At 48.0% G+C, this 25,351-nt stretch overlaps 1 protein-coding gene across 1 annotated transcript in view; it reads right to left on the bottom strand.

The window, feature by feature from the left end:
* Window positions 1-608: 608 nt before the first annotated feature.
* Window positions 609-25,351, bottom strand: part of BACE2 (beta-secretase 2) — a 92,540-nt gene continuing 67,797 nt past the window's right edge. Inside the window, exons 8-9 of the mRNA XM_086676009.1 lie at window positions 24,851-25,019; window positions 609-1,099 (exon numbers count right to left, since the gene is read on the bottom strand). Of these exons, the coding sequence (XP_086532135.1) occupies window positions 846-1,099; window positions 24,851-25,019 (423 nt within the window). The 3' untranslated portion in view covers window positions 609-845. The remainder of the gene's footprint in view (window positions 1,100-24,850; window positions 25,020-25,351) is intronic.

Raw genomic sequence — 25,351 nt, 5'->3', positions numbered from 1 at the left:
CACCTGTCACTCTCACCCAGCGGAACGATGATTCTTCCAGCCGAGGGCAACGAGGGCAGCAAGCAAGCTGCCTGCGGCCCCCACCCGGGCGCGGGGCCCCGGGCAAAGTCTCAGCAGAGGTAGCTTCTTATTTTCAGACCCACGGTACTACACAAGCACGAGCACAAAAGAGGAGGCTTCCCTTGCACTCTACCACGATGGACAACAGGCTTCCCGTCTTCAGAAGAGGCTGGTGAAGACCGTGGAGGGATGTTCTTCTCCCGGAGGATTCGAGCTCCCATTCAGACCACAGAGAGACCCAGAAAAGGGTTCTGTTTCCAACTCCGAAGCGGGCAGGATGGTCATATCATCAGGCCCCAGGTTGCTCCTCCTGCCGCCATATTGCAAGGCTCCCGTACACTCTGATCCCGGTTGAGGCCTGGTGCCAAATACCCTTCCATGCAACTAATATGAAAAGCTTCCCATCAGCTAGGAGGAGTTACGAACCATACGTACTCCCTTCTCCAGAGACGGGAGGAAGGGGAGAATGAGCCAAAGCTGGTCTTGGCCGCACACTTAGCCAGTCTGGCATAACCAGTCACATAAAGCCTGAAGCCCAATTCACTCTGTTTTGGTTTAGAATGAGGTGTTCTTTATTATAATTTTTCTTGGAAGTGAGGGAGAAGAAGGAAGCTTTAAAATCAAGAATCAAAATACAGTGAATCTGGAAGGCATCTGGGAGCAGAACAGATTTAAGACTAGTGGTTACAGGAAGGAACCCTGCCTTATGACCCCGGCTGCTGCACCTGAAATGGAATTCTCCTAACAGAGAGTTCAAAGTCGCGCACGAGCTCGGACCCTGCTCTTCATTTCCAGCGATGCCGGACGAGCGAGGACTCATCATTGACAACCTCGGGGTCCGGGGGCAGGCGCCGACACCGGAAAGGAAGTAGCAGCAGGACGATCAGGGTAAGAAGGATGATTCCACACACACTCATGAGAGTGTAGGAGACAATCCACAAAATGGGCTCATTCAAAGGCAGGGCGGGGACGCAGTTGCTGGCTATGTCGTCTGTTGAGAAAGGCCCAGAAATTTCAGACACTGGAGCACCGGCAATTTCTGGGGAGACAGAAAGGGGGAAAATCCACAGCTGTGAGGGGCGCAGCCCATCTCCGCCGTGTAACGAGAGAGAGAGAACGCCTGCTCTGTGAGACCACGGCCTCACGGGTCAGGAGCCAGTGGCTCCGGCAGGGGACCTCCGCGTCAGCACGTTGTCACGGCGTTCAGTGCCCGCACCCGAGCACGGCTCGTCCTGCGGTCTGCAGGTGCTGCACCCACGTGGGGGAGAGCGATGTGCAGAAGGGCACATCCAGAAGCCTCAGGGGCCCCGGCGAGGCCTGGCAGGGCCGCGGGGCCCGGCGGGCGAGGGTGCATGGCCCAGCGCCTGGGGAGGACGACCGAGACGGGGCGGCTGGGAGGGAAGGAGGGGAAGGAAGTAGGGAGGACAGTGGTATCTACGGCGAGGAGCTCGGCAGAGCCTTCCCGAAGCTCGGGGATGTCCCCGGTGCAGTCCACCTGACTTCATGCCGCCTTCACGTCAGCCTGCCCCACACTCCCTCCGGCCTCCAAGACCAGCCGTCCAGACCGGCCTGCCCAAGAGAGTCTTCCCTGCCCCAGTCCCCCCTGCAGTGTATGAAGGGCCCAGAATCAGGAACGGTATGTGAGTGCAACACTGAATTCGCAGGAAATACGACTTGCAGACACTGGGCTAGAGCTCTTACCACGGACGAGGTCAGGAGGGTTCCTCCCTTCCTTCGTTCCTTCCTTCCTTCCTTCGTTCCTTCCTTCCTCACTCCCTCCCTCCTTCCCTCCCTCCCTTCCTTTCTCTTTTCTTTTTTTTTTTTTTTTTTAAAGTAGGCTCCATGCCCAGGGAGCCCACCCAGGTGGGCTCAGTCAGTTAAGCGACCAGCTTCGGCTCAGGTCATGATCTCATGGCTCATGAGTTCGAGCCCCGCGTCGGACCCTGTGCTGACAGCTCAGAGCCTGGAGCCTGCTTCGGATTCTGTGTCTCCCTCTCTCTCTCTGCCCCTCCTCTATTCATGCTCTGTCTCTGTCTCAAGAATAAACATTTAAAAAAAAAAAATTTTTTTTAATGAAAAAAAATTGTAGGCTCCATGCCCAGAGCAGAACCCAACACGGGACTTAAACCCATGACCCTGAGATCAAGGCCTGAGCTGAGATCAAGAGTCGGATGCTTAAGGTACCTAGCCACTCGGGCGCCCCGGAGAGGATTTCTCAAAGCAAGTCTGGGGGTTATCAGTACTGCATTTCTCTACCATCACATTTATCTGCCCCTTTCAGAAGCACAGAATTTATGTGGCATTTTACGTTTTACTTGGAAAAAGAAAACGGTCTTGCCACCCACTTCACCCATGTTTAATCGCAGAAATGAATATTGAGCCCCCAAAAAACATTGTCACTAAGCATTTGATTTTTCTGTAACTGGAAGCCTCAAGACCCTAAGGTCTGCCACATAACATCTTTTTTTGGTGAGGAAAGAAAAAGTCAAACAAACAATGGAATGATGGCCTTAGAAGAAGGGTTTAAAATGGGGGAAGAAACAGACGTGATTGGAACATTTTCCTGCTCATGGGGATTGTGTGTGTGTGTGTGTGTGTGTGGACTCACGGCGTCCTCTGAGTCAGCTGGAAGAGCGCAGCAAGGGACCAGAGCCTGTGTGTACCCAGGAACACAGGGGCGCTGGCCTCCTGTCCGTCCAGACGGCAGGTGCCGTGGCTGTGGTCACCATTTAAACAACAAACTCTTGGGCCATTTATATTTCTATTATAATTTCTGCCTTTTTCTCCTGAGCTGTAAGAATCCTTCACGTAGTAGAAACAAGTGGCAAGTGCCTTTCCAGAGCAGGTCCTCTGTCTTTTAAAAAGCGTGTTTACTTTATAAATCGGGAAGCGTGCTTAGTACAGGTACCAAAACCAGCACCAGTGCAGAATGTGAGGCGATGAAAATCACCTAAAACCACTTTTGCTTCAAGATGGAGTAAGAGGGGCCACATTTACCCCCCTACACACCTGAAGCAACTAAAATACTGGACAAAATATACGATGAAACAAAGATTCTGAAGATATTGCAAACTGCGCAAGGAGCCTAAGTCCCGAGGGGTAGAGGAAAGTGGCCTTGAGAACGTTTCTGGGTTGTGGTGCAGGGAGGGGGACACGGGCAGAGGTGGGCAGCCTTCTGGGCGGGGGCGGGGCAGGGCTGGGAGGTCCAGGTCCAGGGCAGAGGGGCAGGGCTGCGGGGACAGGGCAGGGCTGGGAGGTGGGACACAGGGCAGGGCTGGGGGGGTCAGGGCAGGACTGAGAAGAGGGGCAGGGCAGAGGGGCAGGGCTGCGGGGACAGGGCAGGGCTGGGAGGTGGGACACAGGGCAGGGCTTGGGGGGGTCAGGGCAGGACTGAGAAGAGGGGCAGGGCAGAGGGGCAGGGCTGCGGGGACAGGGCAGGGCTGGGAAGCAGGGCAGAGGGGCAGGGCTGGGGGCGGGACAGAGCAGGGCTGGGGGTGGGGGGCAAGGCAGGGCTGGGGACTGCTGGGGTTCACAAGGGCAGTGAAGGGCAGGAGGCAGCTGTAGACAGAAATTCCACACACCTCCAGAGGGCCTCCCGCTGAGCCTTCAGCAGACAGCTGGCAAAATTGAGCGGAGGGCCCAAGATCCACTTGAAAGGCCTAGAAGGAACAGGGCTTGGAGCTCCCATGCAGAGCTGACAACTCTATCTACCGCCAACCGCTTTCTGTCTACGCCGTGTCCCAGTGGAAAAAAACCCAAACCCAACTCGCAGGGCATGAGTCAGAGTACTAAGGGTCTCTCCTCCATCACTGGGAAAGGAACCATAGACTGCACAGCGCTCTGGTCTGATCTTAGAGGCTTCAAAGCAACACGGGCCACGGGCGCCTGGGTGGCTCAGTGGGTTGAGCGTCCCACTCTTGGTTTCAGCCCAGGTCATGATCTTGTAACCGCTTTTCTAAAACGCGGGGATGGCGTTCTGGCGGATGGAACCCACGATCAAGGCTGACAGCAGTCCCGGCACGCGGTTGATGAGGTCGAGAATGAAACCAAAGGAGTCTGGCTACCCGGGAGGGGCTCCTCCGCAGGAGGCCCGTTTAGACAAACATCCAATATATCCGGAGGCAGTTTATCAGCCTGATTAGTAGCCAAACACATTCCGCAAGAGGCCCTGAGATCAGGAGCCTGCTTTAGGGCCATTCACAGCTGGACGCAGGGTACCTCAGTCTACCTGTTCTGTTGCCTGCAGAAGAGAGGACTTCAGTAGTCAGTAGGGGACTCTGATGAAAAATAGTAAAGGCAGAATTCCATCATGGTCCAAGCCACATTCCGACACATATATAGTCCTTACAGACCACTTCCTAGGAAACAGTCCTTGGCTGGGTTTTAAGTCGGTCGGGTCCTAGTTTCGGCCGGCTCCCAGTGGAGGTCCCAGGGCCAGAAGCAGGGATGTGGAGGGGATCACATCAGACCAATGAGGAGGAAATCTCATACGGCAGTCGTGAAGGTTGGCAGCCGTCCTGGTGACTTAGGTGGCTGTCCCGTGCCCAAGACAGACAACGTCGTACAAGGACAGGGATAAAGAGAAGGCATCCAGCTCCTGGGTCTTACTACCAAATCAGCCGGGGTCCTAAGTTCCAGCCAAAGGGCGGGCTTTGTCCTCCCCATGGAGCAGCCCTGGACTAGAGGATTACAGCCCGAGCGATTGACATCAAAGTGTTCCATTAGGACCAAACTTCTCGAAAAGCCCCTGAAATGAGAGTAAAGGAAGAAGACAGAGGACTCACCTAGTTCGCACCGAGGCGCAGAGCCCAGAGGATGGACAGACTCACAGCCCCACGTAAGGGCGCCGAAACGATGAAGTTACGGAGTGGGGTTCGTGAGCAAACGGCTAAGAAAGAATTCTTGCGACGTCTGGTGCAAAAGGTGATTTTCTTCCAGCTCGGGGACAGGACCCGGGGGCAGAAAGAGCTGCACCGGGCTTGTGAGGAATGACTGGCGATATACTTCTAAGTTAGTTGGGGTGAGGGGCGGCGTAAGTCTCTAAGGAACTTAGAAGCTAGGCTTTCAGGACCTTGAGGGGCTTGCTGCTGCTAAGATGAGGTTACCTTCGGTCTTTGATAAAACAAAACCACCAAGGCAGTAAGGCAGCCAGGAGGTCCCTGAGCAAGGTCACGCTCAGCACGTGTCAGTGGGCTGCGAGCTGTAAGGAGATTTAACTTCAGCTACATTTCTCTTCCCTTTGTTTCCCTCATCAGTCTCGGGGTTCCCGAGATCAAGCCCCACGCTATCAACACAGAGCCTGCTTGGGATTCTCTCTCCCTCTCTCTCTGCCCCTCCCTTGCTCCCGCTCTATCTTCTAAAATAAAAAAAAATAAGCATGAAGGAAAAAAAAAAAAAGGCAAGACAAGGCAGGACTCTAACTTAAATGTGACCCAGGAACACATCTGAAGCATATTTGCAAGGATACAGGAGTATTCAGCACTGTTTTGGATACCTGGACCCAATTTTAACATGCTGGGGCTTAAGTCACCAACAGGCAATTCTCTCACCCCAGCTGGGTGTCCACGAATTCAACTCAATTCTGACACTGTCTGCCCGGAAGCAGCATCAGATCCCACGGGTGAAGGGCTCAAGTCCTACAAAGCTGTCCCCCAACCCCCGACCTTCAGACATCAGTTAAAAGCCCAGGTTGTTACCTATGCTTCTGACTGATGAACTACAGACTGGAGGTACCAACCACCCCCACCTTGAGCTTCATTCATTTGCTAGAGAGGCTCACAGAACTCAGAGAGACTGGGTACTTACTGAATTACTGGTTTACTATAAAAGGACAAAACTCAGGGGCAGCCAGATGGAGGAGGTGGCCAGGGCGAGGTCTGGGGGGAGGGGGAGGAGCCTCCGTGCCTGCAGGTGCTGCTCTCACCATATGTCCACACATCCAGCTGCCCCGAACCCTCTCCTTTTGGATTTTCATAGTGGGTTCGCTGCACAGACCTGATGGATGAAGTCACTGGCCAGTGGAGATGGCTTCAGTGACCAGCCCCTCCCTCCCTGGAGGCCAGGGGGAGGGACCGGAAGTTCCAACACTAATCACAGGCCAGCCCCACCCTTAGATGCTTTCCAAAGTCACCTCACTAACATAACAAAAGACAACACTCCTTGTTGGAAATTCCCAGGGTTTTAGGAGCTCTGTGCCAGAAATGGAGGTAAATACCAAACACATATTTCTTGTAAACTGTAACATCACAAGCATCCAACAAGGTGAAATTCACAATGTCTGGCCTCCAATAAAAAAAAAAAAAAAAAGAAAAAAATCACCAAGTGTGCAAAGGAGCAGGAAAACACAATTCATAATTCACACAGAAGTAGAAAAACACAGTTCATAACAAGGGGGGAAGGAATCAATCCTATGAAACTTGGCAAGGAATGACACCCATGGTGGAATTCGTAGACAGGATATTAAAACAGCAACTATAAATGCATTCCACTCAGGACGCTGGAGGGAATATTGGGCGTGAATAGAGACACAACAGCTATAGTCACGTCAGACGTGTTAAACAGACAGACAGAAGCTATAAGACCTAAGTCAAATTTCTAGAGATGAAAACTGCAATGTGCAAGAGGGGAAATGCACTGCATGATATTAATAGAATATGTATCCGCAGGAGAAAAAGACCAGTCAACTTGACAACTTGAAACTAACCATGAAACACAGAGAGGGCAAAATCCTGAAAACATAAACAGAGAACGTCGGTAAACTGTAGGGCCAAACTCAGAGGACCCAGATGAGGGGAGGGATGGGAAGCAGAAAACATATCTGAAACAATGAAACCTTTCCAAACTTCAAGGAACCAGCAAGGTCACAGATCCAAGAGGCTCAGAGATCCCTAAGCATAAGAAGCACGAAGCAGATTACACCAGTGAACTGCTGAAAACCGGTGACAAAGGGAAAATCTTAAAAGCATAGAGAGCAAAACGAAACATTCTGTACAAAGGAACAAACAGAATTAGAGCGACTTTCATGTCAGGAGTAACACAAGCGACAAGACTGTGCGGTGACAGCATTCAAGTGCCAGAAGGGAAAACCTTGTCAATCTAGAATTCCATACCAAGCAACAGGGTCTTTCAAAGTGAAGATAAAGATGTTTTCCGACATACACCAGCTGCAAGAATTTATCACAAGAAGAGACACGCACAGCCTTAAGAAAGAAGGAAATTCTGGGACACCTGCGTGGCTCAGTCAGTTAAGCATCCTAACTCTTGATTTCAGCTCAGGTCATGATCTCAGGGTCATGAGAACTGAGCCCCCGCATCAGGCTCTGCACTAGCAGCAAGGAGCCTGCTTGGGATTCTCTCTCTTCCTCTCTCTCTCTCTCTCTCTCTCTCTCTCTGCCTGCCCCTGGCTCTCTCTCTCAAAATAAACTTAACACACACACACACACACACACGGATAAACCTGGAGGACATTATGTTAAGTGACATAAGCCAGACAGAGAATCTGGCTGGATCTCACCTACACGTGGAATCTAAAATAGTTCAACTCAGCAGCAGAGAGTAGAATTGTGGGGGTAGATCTTAAGTGAAGGAAGGAAGGAAAGAAAGAAGAAAGGAAGAAAAGAGAAAAGAGAAGAAGAAAAGAAGGAAGGAGGGAGGAAGAGAAGGAAAGGAAGGGAAGGGAAGGGAAGGGAAGGTAAGGGAAGGAAGAGGGAAGGGAAGGGAAGGGAAGGGAAGGGAAGGAAGAGGGAAGGAAGAGGGAAGGGAAGGGAAGGGAAGGGAAGGGAAGGGAAGGGGGAAGGGAAGGGAAGGAAGAGGGAAGGAAGAGGGAAGGGAAGGGAAGGGAAGGGAAGGGAAGGGAAGGGAAGGGAAGGAAGAGGGAAGGAAGAGGGAAGGGAAGGGAAGGGAAGGGAAGGGAAGGGAAGGGGGAAGGGAAGGGAAGGGAAGGGAAGGGAAGGGAAGGGAAGGGAAGGGAAGGGAAGGGGGAAGGGAAGGGAAGGGAAGGGAAGGGAAGGAAGAGGGAAGGAAGAGGGAAGGGAAGGGAAGGGAAAGAAGAGGGAAGGGAAGGGAAGGGAAGGGAAGGGAAGGGAAGGGAAGGGAAGGGAAGGGGGAAGGGAAGGAAGAGGGAAGGGAAGGGAAGGGAAGGGAAGGGAAGGGAAGGGAAGGGAAGGGAAGGGAAAAGGGAAGGGAAGGGAAGGGAAGGGAAGGGAAGGGAAGGGAAGGAAGAGGGAAGGAGGAGGGAAGGGAAGGGAAGGGAAAGAAGAGGGAAGGGAAGGGAAGGGAAGGGAAGGGAAGGGAAGGAAGAGGGAAGGAAGAGGGAAGGAAGAGGGAAGGAAGAGGGAAGGGATGAGGGAAGGGATGAGAGAAGGGAAGGGAAGGGAAGGGAAGGGAAGGGAAGGAAGAGGGAAGGAAGAGGGAAGGAAGAGGGAAGGAAGAGGGAAGGGATGAGGGAAGGGATGAGGGAAGGGATGAGGGAAGGGAAGGGAAGGGAAGGGAAGGGAAGGGAAGGGAAGGAAGAGGGAAGGAAGTGGGAAGGAAGAGGGAAGGAAGAGGGAAGGGATGAGGGAAGGGATGAGGGAAGGGATGAGGGAAGGGAAGGGAAGGGAAGGGAAGGGAAGGGAAGGAGACAGTACCTTTGTGAGGTAGGTGACGGATATGTTAGCTTCCAGGGATCATTCCACAACATACACATCTATCAAAGCATCAAGTTGTATACCTTAAATGCATACAGCTTTCATCTGTCAATTATATCTCAATAAAGCCGACCAAAAAAGGAGGAAACCATCACAGCCAACTGCACCAAAACCACGGCAAAGCCAGCCCTTCGAGCAGAAATCGGTGATGTTGGATGGAAACTGGGATCCACACAAAGGGAAGACGAGCCCAGACTCGGTGACCACACGGGCAACTATAACGTCTCTCCTTTTCATTTTAAACACTGAAGAAGATAACTGGCTGAAAGCAAAAATAACACCAGTGTAGGGGGCGGTTTCTAACACATGCCTAAGTAAAACGTGTGACGGCAACATCGGGGGACAGGATGGCGAGAGACCATGCAAGAACACCGTAGGTCCCTTTCCTACCCGAAGCGGTCCCCTGTGTCGATCAAAGCCACAGGCTACGAACCCTGTACCACCACCACCACACAACAGCCACAGCTCATAAACTCGCCGAGATCAAGAGAAACAAAAATATTCAATCCAAAGGCAGCAGAAAAAGGCGGGGAAGGGAGAGAAGAGGCCAACAGAAAGCAGGTAGCAACCGGGAACAGCATTCATTCCCACATGAATCATCACATTAAATATAATCTAAGCCGGGGATCGGCAAACATTTCTGGGAAGGATCGGATAGCAAATGTGTTAGGGATTTTGGGGCCGCCTAGGATTCCTGTCCCCTTCTGTCCTGATTATTTTCACACCCCTTTAAAAATGTAAAACCGGGGCGCCTGGGGGGCTCAGTCGGTTAAGCGTCCGACTTCGGCTCAGGTCACGATCTCACGGTCCGTGGGTTCCAGCCCCGCGTCGGGCTCTGTGCTGACAGCTCCGAGCCTGCTTCGGATTCTGTGTCTCCCTGTCTCTCTCTCTGACCCTCCCCCGTTCACGCTCTGTCTCTCTCGGTCTCAAAAATAAACAAAACATTAAAAAAATAAAAAAGAGAATAAAAAAATTGTAAAACCATCTTCAGAGGTCGTAGAAAAAACCTCCACCCGCCAGATCCGGCCTGCAGGCTGCCATCTGCCAACCTCGGGTCTCCACGTCCCAGCGACAATGCAGACACCATGGAATTAGATACGAAGCAAGACCCGACTACTCGCGACCGGTAAGAAGCCCACTTTAAATACAAATACTCAAATACGTTGCAAGTCACCGGGTGGAAAAAGATGGGTCAGGCTAACGGTAATCAAGAGAAATGCAGTGGCCGTGTCAGTTATCAGACGCCGCAGACTCAGAGCAAAGAGGACTGCCAGGGACGAAGGCACTCCTTTCCGAAGGGTTCAGGTTCAACGCACGAACAGGGCACAGCCATACTAAGGGTTTACGCGCCTCCTAAGAATTTTGAAATGTAGGAAACAAGAATAAGGAACCTGCAGAAGTTTAGGGAGACCTGCCCTTATTCTCAGCAAGAGCGCCCGCGGGCAGGAAGTGAGTGCGGGTAGAGGCCACCCCAGCAGCACGACCCGCCAGCTCGACGTCACTGGCAATTACTCCGCCCACGCGGCGAGTATTTTAAAAAATTTTTTTTAACGTCTATTTTTGAGAGAGAGGCAGAGAGCGAGCAGGGGAAGGACAGAGAGAGAGAGAGGGAGACACAGAATCCGAAGCAGGCTCCAGGCTCCGAGCCGTCAACACAGAGCCCGATGCGGGGCCCGAACCCACGAACCACGAGATCATGACCCGAGCTGAGGTCGGACGCTCAACCGACGGAGCCACCCAGGCGCCCCAAATATACCTTGCTTTCAAGAGCACATTTAACCAACACAGGCTACATTCTGGGCCACAAAACAAGTTTCAAGACATTGAAAAGAATTTCAGTTCAGGGGCGCTTGGGTGGCTCAGTGGGTTAAGCGTCTGACTTCACCTCAGGTCATGATCTCACGGTTGGTGAGTTCGAGCCCCGCGTCTGGAGCCTGCTTCCGATTCTGTGTCTCCCTCTCTCTCTGCCCCTCCCCCACTCATGCTCTGTCTCAAAAATAAATAAAAACACTTAAAGTTTTTTTAATAAAAAAAAAAAAAAGAAAAGAATTCAGTTCATACTGTGTTCTCTGACCACAGTGGAATTAAGAAGTCAGAAACAGAGGGGCGCCTGGGTGGCTCCGGCAGTTAAGTGTCCAAGTCCTGACTTTGGCTCACTCAAGTCACGATCTCACAGTTCGTGAGTTCAAGCCCCACACGGGGCTCTGCTTGGGATTCTGTCTCTCTCTCTGCCCCTGCCCCGCTTGCGCACGCGCGCTCTCTCTCTCTCTCTCTCTGAAAATAAGCCTAAAAAATTAAAGAAAGAAAAATCAAAAGAACGGGGCAGTCAAAAATGTCAACGAACAGCACACGATATGATTTCACTTCGGTTAAAAGAGAAAAACCAAACAACAACAAAACCAAAACCAAGCCCAGATCTCCTAGGTATGGCGGGGGGGTGGGGGTGGGGTGGGGGGGGTGATTAATTGATTCTAGCATTTGCTCTTTGCTCTTCAAGATCATATACATTTTTCACATATACACAGATACGATATAAATACATAAAAACCCTCAACCAACTCATATTTTCTTCCATGTACACGTATTCCTTTTTTTAATCAAAAAACATTTTTTTAAGTTTTTGAAAAAACAGCACCAATTTAAGGCGGCCAGTCAAAATGTATCATCTGGAAACAGATGCATCCTCACGTATTGCAAGCAGCTGCTTCACGTTAAAAGTTGGGCGCCCCTCTGGCTCAGTCTGGCTCAGCTGGAAGAGAGTGCAACTCTTGATCTCGAGGTTGTGAGTTGGAGCCCCATGCTAGGTATGGAGATTACTTAAGTAAATCAATTTTTTTTTTTTTTAAATGAAGGGACGGGGCACCTGGGTGATGCAGTCGGTTAAGGGTCTGATTCTGGATTTCCGCTCAGGTCACGATCTCATGATTCATGAGTTCAAGGCACACATCAGGCTCCGTGCTGACAGCTCGGAACCTGCTTGGGACTCTCTCTCTCTCTCTCTCTCTCTCTCTCTCTCTCTTTCTCTCTCTCTCTCCCCCCCACTCTCTGTTCCTCCCCCACTGTGCTCTCTCACTCAAAATAAATAAGTAAACTTTAAAGTAGTTTACAAAAATTAAGGGAAAGTTGATTTAAAATTACTTCTGGAGGGTATTTTCCATTCACTGGATGATCTGCACATTTCTTATATATACTAATTATTCTATGACCATGGAATAGATTTTAATTTTTTGTACTGAAATTATGAGGCCATCCTACATACTGGTTAAGAGCATGGACCCTGGGGTCAGACTTCTGGGGTTCAAATCCTACTTCCCACGTATGAGCTGTGTCACCTTAGCCAACTTCCTTAACTTCTTCACCCCTCAGTTTCCTTATCTATAAAATGGGAGATGGCAATGGTACCCACAAATCACAGTCTTCGTGAATGGGGTCCAAGCTAATAGAAGGCACTTAGTACAGTGCCTGGGGTAAGGGCAGTGCTTCCTAAGCATCACTTGTTAATATCTTGTTATTTTAAATCTTTCATCAATGTCTTGGGTTAAAATTGTAGCTATGTGTTTTCTTGGTTCTATCTTCCAGAAGACCCAGTTGATAATGAGCACCTGAGGAAGATCCGTCAACTTACCAACTATAAAAATTATCATGGTTGGGGTCTTTTCTGCCATGGCATATAAAATAAAGTGATGGTACCGAGATGCCTTTCGAGCAGCCGTGGTTCACTTGGAAGAACATTCTGGAGCTCCAGGACAGGCATTCTAGACCCAGGGCCATTTTGTGCTGCAACTACACGAAAACCTCTTACTAACTACCCCAGGCCTCAGTGTTCTTTTTTATAAAACAAGGAACGGAGGCTGCATGATTCATGTCTTTGGGGCCCCTTGGCTTTGCAATCCTTTGATTATATTCTAAGTAGATGGCAGGGGCCTCGCTCTGAAACTCTGTTCTTAACAGCTAACTTTCCTATTTTTAAACATGAATATGTACCAGATGATCCACTTTCAACCTGCACAAGGAAATTCACAGCGAAACGACTGCCACAATCCATGGTACGTCTCAAGTTGTAAAAGCTCAACTCTATACAGCTCTTGGGTGTTAAATGTCTCAATCTATAAAAAGACATGAGTGGTATTTCAGAAGCTTTGGATACATTAAGAGAGATCTGTCAATCTTAACGCTCTGTTATCCTTCTAGCTCTAGGACACTTGGCCCAGCCAACACAGAGGCATCTGAAAGTGCACCGGCCATGAACGTCTGTCTGTCTGCTGCTGACTTGTGAGACTATCTGTACGCTGAAGCCCCAGGCCGGCCAGCACTATGACACGCGGTGACCACCGCCGTATTTATCCGGCTCTGATCTGAGACCAGAATAGTGATTCTTTGTAGGGGTTGGGGGGGGGGGGTGGGTGAGGCGAGGAGAGGCAGGGCAGCACAAGAGAAGCATCTGTGGATCTTTTTCCAAAATAACCATCACCCTCCCACCCACCACCATTCTGATACACCCTGGCTGAAAAAGGAGGGGAGGGTGTGGGCCATCATGTATTTTAAAAAGCTCCCCGGCAAAGTCCTCAAAGAGCTCCCACTCGCTGCTCTGTCCCAACCCTTAGAGACAAGCCGAATCCCATAGCGGAGTGTGGTGTGACAAACACCAATTATTACGGAAACCCAATAAGAGACATCAAGAGAAAAGGGAGGCTCCCAAAGGTTTGGGCTCCACCAAGTGCTAGCTGGCACCGAGGGAGAACGTCCTCCTCCTCCCACACATAGAAAAGATGATAAACTCATATTTTTAAATATGTAGATGAGCCCGGAAATAGGTGCTAGAACTGGGGATCCAAAGCCCAGGGACAGGGGTGCGGAGGGGGATGGGCAAAAGACTTGACCCCGGCACCACGGAGATGGCTGGTAGAGGCTGGCTCGCTGGGGGAGGGAGCCGGGAAATTTCTGCCAATCAGGAAGCCGGACTCACTCTGCCCGAGGTCTGGGGGCCGGAAGGGCAAGGAAGAACCTCTTGTGAGAAGCAGAGCTTCCCTGCCACCGCCTGGAGCAGGGCTGGCATCGAAATTTACACAGCTTGGTGTAGAAATCCTGAAGTGCTCATCGCCTCACACTCAGCAGAAACAAATGCAAAATTGGTTTATGGCAACATTCTTACAACCCAAGGTGCACTGAACTCTCTCCAAAGGGGAAAAAAAAAAAAAAAAGCTTTCCCACTAAAGATAAGCTCACAACAAGTACTTGCAAACCAAGTGAGAAGAAAATCTGCCACGAGGGAACAGCAGACACAAAACCAAAGAGATCAGCTCTCCGTAAACGATAGGAAAACAGAATATGCTGGAGATACACAATAGCGGTGTTTAAAAACTCGCTAAAATACTACCAAGGCTTTTTAATCAGGCTGATGGAAAAGTTCATAAAGGAAAATAAAATTGAGAAAGAACAGCCGGGGGGGGGGGGGGCGCCTGGGTGGCTCAGTCGGTTAAGCGTCTGATGCTTGATTTCGATTCAGGTCATGATCTCACCGTTCGTGAGATCAAGCCCCTCATCCAGCTATCGGCGTGGAACTTGTTTGGGATTCTCGGTCGCCCTCTCTGCCCCTTCCCCACTCATGCATGTGTGAGCACATGCGCACACACTCTCTCCTGCTCTCTCAAGAGCAATAAATTAAAAAAAAAATACTGTAAGATATATCGATTGAACAGAATAGAAAACCCAGACATACAGACCTATCTCCCCAAATACTTACTAGAATTTGGTATGTGATAATATTCAAATCAGTGAAGAAAATGTGGATTATTTGGAAAAATGTTATAGGAACATGGGATAATCATATGGGGGGGAGGTTTAATCCATACAAACTATGTCAAGGTAAATCAAACATAGAAGTACTTGTACAAATCACGAAATAATTTCAATAAACAAGGTCATTTAAAATGTGGCTTTAAACCTAAGGGCCTTAAAGGAAAAGACTGACATATTTAAATACATGAAAGCATTTCTTCAATAAAATCCATTATCAGGGGCGCCTGGGTGGCTCAGTCGGTTAAGCGGCCAACTTCGGCTCAGGTCATGATCTCGCAGTCCGTGAGTTCGAGCCCCACGTCGGGCTCTGGGCTGACAGCTCAGAGCCTGGAGCCTGCTTTGGATTCTGTGTCTCCCTCTCTCTCTGCCCCTCCCCTGTTCATCCTCTGTCTCTCTCTGTCTCAAAAGTAAATAAACGTTAAAAAAAAATTAAACAAAATCCATTATCAGCAAAGTTTCTAAATAATGTAGAATTGGGGCACCTGGGTGGCGCAGTCGGTTAAGCGTCCGACTTCAGCCAGGTCACGATCTCGCGGTCCGTGAGTTCGAGCCCTGCGTCCGGCTCCAGGCTGATGGCTCAGAGCCTGGAGCCTGTTTCTGATTCTGTGTCTCCCTCTCTCTCTGCCCCTCCCCCGTTCATGCTCTGTCTCTCTCTGTCCCAAAAATAAATAAACGTTGAAAAAAAAAAAAAATAATGTAGAATTGAAATATGGATTATAGCTTTTCTCCCTCCAAATAGCTAATTATTCCATTACACCACAGAGATTCTACAAATCAATAGAAAACAACTAAAAACCCGACAGGAAAAAAAAAAAAATGGGGAAAGGATATGAGTGCCTAGTTCACAGAAAATGAGAAACAAATGCCCTAGACATTTACTTATAAAAATAAACTCCACCTCACGCATACAAAGTAATACAAATTAAAAACTACACTGAGATAACCTTCATCCATCAGGTTGGCAAAATTCCCAAAGGGGTGACAACACCTTGTTGGTGACGCTGACTGGAGAGTCAGGCCACAGTATACATTGCTAGACAAATGGTACAGCCAACGCAGAAAAGAGCACAACCTCCCTAGAAGGCGATGTGACGATACCCATCAAAATGACAAAATCTTAGGGCACCTGGGGGGCTCAGTTGGCTGAGCGACTGACTTCGGCTCAGGTCACGATCTCACAGTTCGTGAGCTCGAGCCCTACCTGTATCGGGCTTGCTGCTGACGGGGCAAAGGCTGCTTCAGATCCTCTGTCCCCCCGCCCTCTCTCCCCCTCCCCTGCCTGCACACTCTCTCAAAAATAAATAAACATTAAAAAAAAAAAGATTCTTATATGTTTATACCCTTTAACCCAGCAATTCTATTCTACTTTCGTATGTGAGAATAAACACAGACAAATGGGATCCACTGCAACACTGTCTATAACAACAGGAGACTGGAAACAACTTCAATGTATCCATAAGGAATTGTTAAATGAATTAGAGAAGAGCAACAGAAGATTACGAGGCTCAAAAAATAACGGGGAGAGGGGGCGCCTGGACGGCCCACTCGGTTAAGTGTCCGACTTCGGCTCAGGTCATGATCTCGCGGTTCAAGAGTTTGAGCCCTGCATTGAGCTCTCTGCTGTCAGTGCAAAACCCACTTTGGATCCCCTGTCCCCCTCTCTCACTGCCCCTCCCCTGCTGGTTCGCTCTCTCTCAAAATAAACAAATTTAAGAAAATAATGAGGGAACACTTGAAGTATTTATACTTGCCTCTAACAGAGCAGGGCACTATATAATGCATTGTAATTTGAACATGATCTGGCCGTTTTCAAAAATTAAATAAAATAACGGAGATAAAGGGAATACAAGTCACAACAATATTTACAGAACAAAATTTACAGAAAACTAAACTTGTCTATTTGAAAAAGTACACAGTGGAATTGCCAGAAATGAAAAATACAGTCGATGTAATTAAAAGCTCACTGAGGGGCGCCTGGGTGGCGCAGTCGGTTAAGCGTCTGACTTCAGCCAGGTCACGATCTCGCGGTCCGTGAGTTCGAGCCCCGCATCAGGCTCTGGGCTGATGGCTCAGAGCCTGGAGCCTGTTTCCGATTCTGTGTCTCCCTCTCTCTCTGCTCCTCCCCCGTTCATGCTCTGTCTCTCTCTGTCCCAAAAATAAATAAACGTTGAAAAAAAAAATTAAAAAAAAAATAAAATAAAAGCTCACTGAATAGTTAAAGTGGTCGACTGAACACAGTTGAAGAGAGAACTAGGGCACTACGGGATGTATCTGCGGAAAACTACACAGAATACAGCAAAGATAAAGAGAAGAAAATATGAGTGAAAGGTCAGGGGACATGGAGGAAATAAGGAGAAATCTCAAAATTTATCTCAGGAGATCCAAAAGAAGTAAAAATGGCTGTAAGGTAATAGTGAAGGAGAAACCAGCTGAGAATTCTCTAGGATTGATGATAAAAAACATGAATGCTTAGATTCAGAGGGCACAATGAGTCTTGAGCAAGATGAAAAACAATCTATATCTACATACATCATGGTGAAACTCCAGAAGACTAAAAATTTAACCTAAGTCTGAACAGCAAGCAGAGGAAACAGATGACCCTTTTTGGTACAACTGAAAGTGACTTTTCATCAGCAGTAATGTTGGCCAGAAGACGTTGAAACATCATCTTCAAAACACTAAGGGAAAAACGGTCACCCTAGAATTCCACACATAGTTAAATTATGATTCATGAATTGGGGGAAAATGAGGGAGGGGCACCTGGGTGGCTCAATTGGTTGAGCATCCAACATCGGCTCAGGTCGTGATCTCACGGTTTTTGAGTTCGAGCCCCGCATAGGGCTCTGTGCTGACAGCTCAGAGCCTGGAGCCTGCTTCGGGTTCTGTGTCTCCCTCTCTCTCTGCACCTGTCCTGCTCATGCTCTGTGTGTGTCTCTCTCTCAAAAATAAATATTTAAAAAATTTTTTTAATTTTTTAATTTTTATTTATTTTTGGAGGAGAGAGAGAAACAGAGCATGAGCGGGGGAGGAGCAGAGAGAGAGGGAGACACAGAATCAGAAGCAGGCTCCAGGCTCTGAGCTGTCAGCACAGAGCCCGACATGGGGCTCGAACTCACAAACTGTGAGATCATGACCTGAGCCAAAGTCGGACGCTCAACCGACTGAGCCACCCAGGCACCCCCTAGAAGTTTTTTTTTTTAACTTGGGGGAAAAATGAAATTTAAAAGAAATCCTAAATTACATTCTTCAGCATAAGGAAAACTGCTGTGTCATAATGTTTATCCATTTTCCTTTGTTGGGCTTTGAACAGTTTTTAGTTTGATGAAAATGGCGGTTTTATGTAATAATGTAATTACTGAATGATGTGCTTTAGTTTGTTTTATGAATAAAGCTGCTTCTGGTCAGGTCTTTGGGTGGAAACACACATTCATTTCCTCACTGCATCTACCTAAGAGTGCCGTTGCTGAGTCATAGAGTAGGAATATGTTTAACATTAGTGGAAAATGTCAAACCGTTTTTCCATTCATACTAAACAATTTCAGCAAAGTGAGAATCCCTTAACGGAGGATTAGAAGGGAACTCCAAGAGCCTACTCCATGCACCAGACTATAGGACTGCTCTCACAAAAAATCCAAGTGACTAACAACTATTTTAAAAGCAGAATTTAGCAACGTGACTGGATAGAAGATTAATATACAAACAAACCCTGTGTTGCCTGTACACCAATCAAAATAGGTATCTAAGCAAGAGGTATATGCATAAGAACTTCTTGAAGAAAACTGCAAAAACTCTGTAGGATATAATAGAAGACCTAAACAACTAAGACCTAGCACATTCAGGAGGAGAAGACTTGTATAATAAAGATTTGATTTGGGGGCGCCTGGGTGGCTCAGTTCGAGACCCAAGTCGAGGCTCACAGCTTAGAGCCTGGAGCCTGCTTCAGATTCTGCCCCTCCCCTGCTCGCACTCTTGTCTCTCTCTCTCTCTCTCTCTCTCTCAAAAATAAATACATATTAAAAAGTAAATAAATAAAGATTTGATTTCTTCTCAAGTTAATCTGTACATCCGTTGCACTTGCAATCAAAATCCCAATAAGGTTCTTCAGAGATCTTGACAAGCTGAACAAAAGGACAAAAGTAGCCAGGACCATCTAAAGAAGAATAAGGAGAAGAGGTGAGCCCCTGCTGGATATTAGGTCTTATTATAACTACGGATATTAAACTATATGTTATACCACAGGGGCAGGCAGCTACACCAGTGGGATAAAAGAGAATGTTCAGAAATAAGAGATCCAGGGGCACCTGGGGAGCTCAGTTGGTGGAGCGTAAGACTCTTGGTTTCGGCTCAGGTCATGATCTCACAGTTCGTGGGTTCGAGCCCTGAGTTCAGCTCCACACTGACAGCACAGAGCCTGCACAGAATCTCTCTCTCTCTCTGTCCCTCTCCCACTTGCGCTCTCTCTCAAAATAAATAAATAAACTTAAAAAAAAAAATAATAGATCCAGATTTATACTGGGTCTTGGTATACAACAAAGATGTTATTAAAATTATTTAATTATTTAACTTGAATCTAAACCAAACCAAGTTTATAGAAATGTGAGGTTAAATGAACATGTTAAATGATACCATTAGGAAAAATCCAGACAAATCTAAATATATCCTACAAAACAACGGGCTTTTGGGAAAAAAAAAAAAAAGAAAAGCTAAGAATACCATTTGGGGGGTAACTGAGGAAATCTGAATATGGCCTAGATACTACACAATATTACAATGTAAATATTGTCAGTTTTTTAGGAGTCATAATGGTATTATGGTTATATACGAGCCTGTCCTTATTTTTAAGAGATATTTGTGGATGAGGTATTATGGAGTAAAATATTTAGGAGTAAAATGTCATGATATCTGCAACCTATTTGCAAATGTCTCAAACAAAAACTACATACACACATACTAATACACATCAAAATATAAAATTATTAAATCTAGATACTGTGTATTTAGAATGTCATTATTTTTAGTCTTTTCTGTATATTAAAAATTTTTATAATAAAATATTGAAAATATCAGAGGAGAAAATATATTCCATAAATGGTACTGAGAAAACTGAATGCCCTTATAAAAATTAGATTCCTACTTCACATTATGAGAAAATGGGGGGGGGGGGGGAGAAGTATATAGTATCTCTAGAAAAAAAAATCTGTATTTTCTTAGATTAAAGAAAAATTTCTTAAATAAGGTACAGAGTAAAAGCCGTAAAGAAAGAGATTGGTACATTTTATTTCCCTAAATGTCCATAAATGTAAGTGAAAGCTAATAAAAACAAGTAAGAGAAATCCAGAGACTAGCAGATATTTACCACACATTAGCCCCCCAGAATTAACGGATCAAATATTAAGACTGTGTAGCCACCAATAAAAAATACGGTAGAAAAATTCACCATAAGAGAGAAAGCTCAGACACCCCGAAAACATCCAAAGTTGCATCATCTCAGAAGTAATCAAACTGTGACACTATTTCACACATATAGATTGGCAAAAAGCAAAAACAAAAACAAAACAAATAGAATAGAATAGTTTGAGGAAATGAAAACTCTTGGAGAATCCTGATGGTCCAGCTACCTTGAGGACAAATCCAACAGCAGCCAGGAATTCCAAAGACTGGCATACCAAACCATCTAGAAATTCCATTTTCAGAAGATCTCATTCACAGGCAGAAAGATGTTCGCTGCAGTAGTGTTTATAACTGCAAATATTAGAAACGATCCAGATGTTAATCAAGGCAGGACTGGGTAAATAATCTGGGTATATTCATCCAAGAGGATGCTATACAGCAGTCAAAATGGGTGATCTCCCATCAACACGGAAAATCTAGTAAATGTAATGCTGACCGATAAAGCAGGTGGACAAAGGATATATATTATTATCTATAGTACTGTGTAGCATTCACATACATTTCATTTTATTATTTTTCAATAATTGTTTCCTTAAATTTTTTAATGTTTATTTATTTTTGAGAGAGAGAGAGAGAAAGAGTGTGAGTAGGAGAGGGGCAGATTGAGAGGGAGACACAGAATCCGAAACAGGCTCCAGGCTCCGAGCTGTCAGCGCAGAGCCCCACGTGGGGCTTGAACCCACAGACCGCGAGATCATGACCTGAGCCGAAGTCTGACGCTTAACCGACTGAGCCACCCAGGCGCCCCCGTATACATTTTAAAACACCAAAAACCTACAACCAACCAACCTATGTTGGTTGTTATATGGTACTTATTTACAGGTATATGGGAGACAGCTTCTAAGGTGACGCCGACGATCCCCGCTCCCCGGTGTTTACGCTCGTGTAATCCCCCTCCCACAGTGCACCAGGGTGGTTCTGTGCAACCAACAGAATAGGGCGGAAGCGACAGTATGCCCTTTCAAAATTGGTTGGAAAAAAGACTGTGGCTTCTGTCTTGGTTGCTCTATTGCCCTCCTACTCCCTGCAATCGCTTGCTCCCGGGTGACCAGACGACTGTCCTGAGTGTGCTCGGGGAAGCCTGGTGTGAGGTCCAAACGGCAAGTAAGGTCCGGTTGGCAAGGTCCAACCACAGGAGTGAGCTTCCAAGAGTCCCCTCCAGCCTCACGAGAGACCCTAGACCAGAACCACCAGCTAAGCCACTCCTCGGCTGCTGACCTTCAGCACCTGCACAAGGTCAGCAAGTACCGCTAAACTGGGGGCTAAGTTGTTACCAAGCAAGAGATGATGAATGCAAGGTACTCATACCTGTGTAGTGAAATGTTACGTGCGTAGTAATTATAAGAACGTACACGGGTTTCAAGCTAAAGGGTAATTCTGGGGAAGGCAGTGGGGTGGGGCTCTAACTCCATTTACTTTGTTTCTATGACACATTTTTGAATTTTTTTTTTTTCAACGTTTATTTATTTTTGGGACAGAGAGAGCCAGAGCATGAACGGGGGAGGGGCAGAGAGAGAGGGAGACACAGAATCGGAAACAGGCTCCAGGCTCTGAGCCATCAGCCCAGAGCCTGACGCGGGGCTCGAACTCACGGACCGCGAGATCGTGACCTGGCTGAAGTCGGACGCTTAACCGACTGCGCCACCCAGGCGCCCCTCTATGACACATTTTTGCCAGGCGCCCCTCTATGACACATTTTTGAAGAAAATATGACAGGGGCGCCTGGGTGGCGCAGTCAGTTAAGCGTCCGACTTCAGCCAGGTCACGATCTCGCGGTCCGTGAGTTCGAGCCCCGCGTCAGGCTCTGGGCTGATGGCTCAGAGCCTGGAGCCTGTTTCCGATTCTGTGTCTCCCTCTCTCTCTGCCCCTCCCCCGTTCATGCTCTGGCTCTCTCTGTCCCAAAAAATAAATAAAAAACGTTGAAAAAAAAATTAAAAAAAAAAAAAAAAGAAAATATGACAAAAACGTTAGCATTTGTTAAATCTGGGTGTTCCAAAAGTGTGTACAAAGCACATGATTTCCTGTGACTTAAATCATTTTCTTTGTTATTTAAAGCAGGTTATGAATTAAAAATAAACACTTCTAGAAAGAGGAAAAAAAAAAAAGCAGTGTCTCTCTTCCATTTATTACAGCCCCATAGACCACTGTCTGGCTCCTAATTGCAGCTTGGAGGGAAGGAATTACTTTAATGGCTAAACGGTTTGCACGAAAGAGGAGACATATCTGCGTGTATTCCCATGGCTGGTGAAATCAAATGTTTAAGTACCAAAACCCTAAATATATATTTTTTAAATAGTAACAGAAAAACTTCTATAAGCGCACCTACCAAAGGATTCATGCTGAAATGCAGGAACGAATGTTGCTTTGCCTGGAGACGCTTCATACTAAACTATTTCCAACAGCAATTCACTTAGGAGACACGGTGATTCCGCTCCCTGCGGAATTAAGTGGACGATATACGGCTGTTGCCATAGCAGCCTCTACTTTAATGGTATTTAACAAGAGAACAGAAATTGTGAGGAAAATTGCTTTCGTTCTTAGTTCTCTGGGTTATAAGAAGTAAAACATTCAGGGGCGCCTGGGTGGCTCCGTCAGTTAAGCGTCCGACTTCGGCTCAGGTCACCATCTCGCGATTCGTGAGTTCGAGCCCCGCGTCGGGCTCTGTGCTGATGGCTCGGAGCCTGGAGCCTGCTTTGGACTCTGTGTCTCTTTCTGTCTCGGCCCCTCCCCCACTGTGCTCTATCTGTCTCTCAAAAATAAATAAATGTAAAAAAAAAAGTAAAGCATTCACATCCAGGAGACAGAGTAGCATCTCAGATTATACACTCCCAGGTAGTGCCCAGAGAAAGGTCTCCCCCAGGGATACCTCACAGGCTAAAAACAGGTAATGCGCTCTCAAAGATAAACATTATCTCAAGGACTCTGAGCCCGCTCACCAATAAAGTCAGAGGAATCTGCGTTAACGTTTAAGAAGGTATTTGCAACAAATATGTACGTGGTGTTGGGTATTTTCTTTTTTTTTCTTATGTTTTATTTTTGAGAGAGAGAGAGAGCAAGCGGGGAAGAGAGACGAGGGCGGGGGGGGGGGGGGGGGGGCAGACAGAAAATCCAAAGCGGGCTCCATGCTGAGAGCAGAGAGCCCACTTCGGGGCCCGAACTCACAAAGCATGAGATCATGACCCGAGCCGAGGTTGGACACTTAACCGACTGAGCCACCCAGGTGCCCCAGGGTGGTTTTTTTTAGACAGCACATGAGTAGGGCCAATATTCCGGATGTAAGTTCTCCTTTCACTATTTCTCTTCACCCACTCTCCAAATTGTTATGTTACCCTTCGAGAACGCCAATGTGTCCAAACGAGGCTGTGAGGCACCGTGACGCATCACTGACCTGCTTTCTTAACCAGGATCCCAATGTTACGACCACGATTTGGGAAGCAAATAATAACTGAAACCTCCCTCTCCGGAATAAATCAGCGGAGATCGTTTGACACTCTCCCCCAAATTCTCCCGTTGGTTTTAGATCCCAGGGAAGGTCTGGTCAGGGTCGAAGCGACCAGCACTGTTGGTCAGCCTTCCTGCCCATCCTGTCGCTACGTCTAGTGCCTAAGGATGCTTTCATCTAACCCACACACCTCCACCCCTGCACTGCATGGTCTTGTATTTCACCCCAGCCTCTAATTTTCTTCGGTTCCACCTCTCTGTTGCCCACTCTTTGGCTGCCTCACGTCTGCTTAGTTTTTTTTCCTCTCCCTTGGCATGTTACCCACCAACTCTGAATCCAAAGTGCCAGGATTTGTGAGTTCCCTGGAATCCTACCCAGAAGCACCGTGGCACCCGGCCACTGCCTGCTCACGTGCTCTCCACGCGTCCGGGCGATTCCATCCCATGCCACGTCCAGCCCTGGCCTTTTCCACACCAGCTTGGGCTACTGCTAGATGTACTCGACCCCCCGCCCCCACCCCGCTAAACCATGCGCTGTGCGGACACCCCATTCTAGCAAGTTGTTCATCTACAGACATTCTCGAGTTTGGGGGGATTACCCGCCCATCATCTTCCCTGTCCTCTCCTGGTTTCTCTGAACACCTGCCCCACTCTCTCAAGCTCAGCTCTGCAGAGCCACGCTGCTGACTCACCCCCAAACCAGCTCTCCAAAAGAATTCTAGGAGAAAAACACGCTCCTTGATCTCATTATTTTAGGATTTCAAGAAATAGCAATGATAGGCATTGACTTATTTCACGACGAAGACTTCTTGGAGGGAAAGAAAAACACACAGCTTACCCACGAATCTGCTTTATTTATTTTGATCTCACTGTCAAAAAGCCTGTAATTCATCCCCAAGGCCGCGTATGTTTATTCTATGGTGTGAGATACCCTTTTTTTTAATGTTTATTTATTTTTGAGAGAGAAAGACAGAGCGAGAGTGGGGGTGGGGCAGAGAGCGGGGGAGACACAGAATGTGAAACAGGCTCCGGGCTCTGAGCTGTCAGCCCAGGGCCCGACGCGGGGCTCGAACCCACGAACCATGAGATCATGACCGGAGCCGAAGTTGGAATCTCAACTGACTGAGCCAGCCAGGCGCCCCTTTGAGACACCATTTTAAATTTAGCCCGAGAGACAACTATCACGCTAACATTTACAAGCACTTCCCATGTGTCAAGCACAGGGCTAAACGCCTTACGTGGATTGTCTCGCTCACTCCTCTCCACAATCTTACGGTACGTCTTACTGGTAAGACCGATCAGTGACGACAGGCCCGCACCGAACAATTCAGTAGCAACTGACACGCTACCAAGAATCGCTTCCAATAAAGCGCTCCGGTTAGGGTCTTCTGTCCAACGCACGCGTCGCTTACCTGCACAGGGGCTTGCCGCAAAGCCCACCCTCTTCCGAGCTCTGTCAAAGACCACGTAGAAGCCCTCCATCACGGTAGCACCGATCACCAGCGCGTTGGTGGAAGGTGAAATGCCGAATCGGTAACATTCGTAGTTCAGGCCAGCCCCCATCATGGGCTGGATGTAAAGCTACATAAGAGGACAGAGCAAACAGACAAGGAGGGGCATGAATTGGGCAGCGTCGCGGAGCTGTCGAGGTCACGCCGCGTTCGGAACCCCCGCCCCCGCCTCCCAGGTGCTGTGGGGAGATACACGGTGGGGTGGGGTGGGGTGGGGTGGGGTGGGGTGGGGTGGGGAGGGGTGCAGGGACATCATCCTGCCATCCAGAAGCTGAGAGCACAAGGCGTGGTGATAAGCATCGCTGAAAGTGACGAAGGCACGTGCTCCACCTGTAACTCCACGGGGGCGCCACAGTGATGTCCGCCCGGCCGGCCAACCAGCCGGCTGTTATTGACAGAGCA

Source organism: Puma concolor, chromosome C2, assembly GCF_028749965.1.
Source record: "Puma concolor isolate L17-30 chromosome C2, mPumCon1.1.hap2, whole genome shotgun sequence".
Taxonomy (NCBI): domain Eukaryota; kingdom Metazoa; phylum Chordata; class Mammalia; order Carnivora; family Felidae; genus Puma; species Puma concolor.
This window is presented reverse-complemented; position numbering and strand designations above follow the sequence as displayed.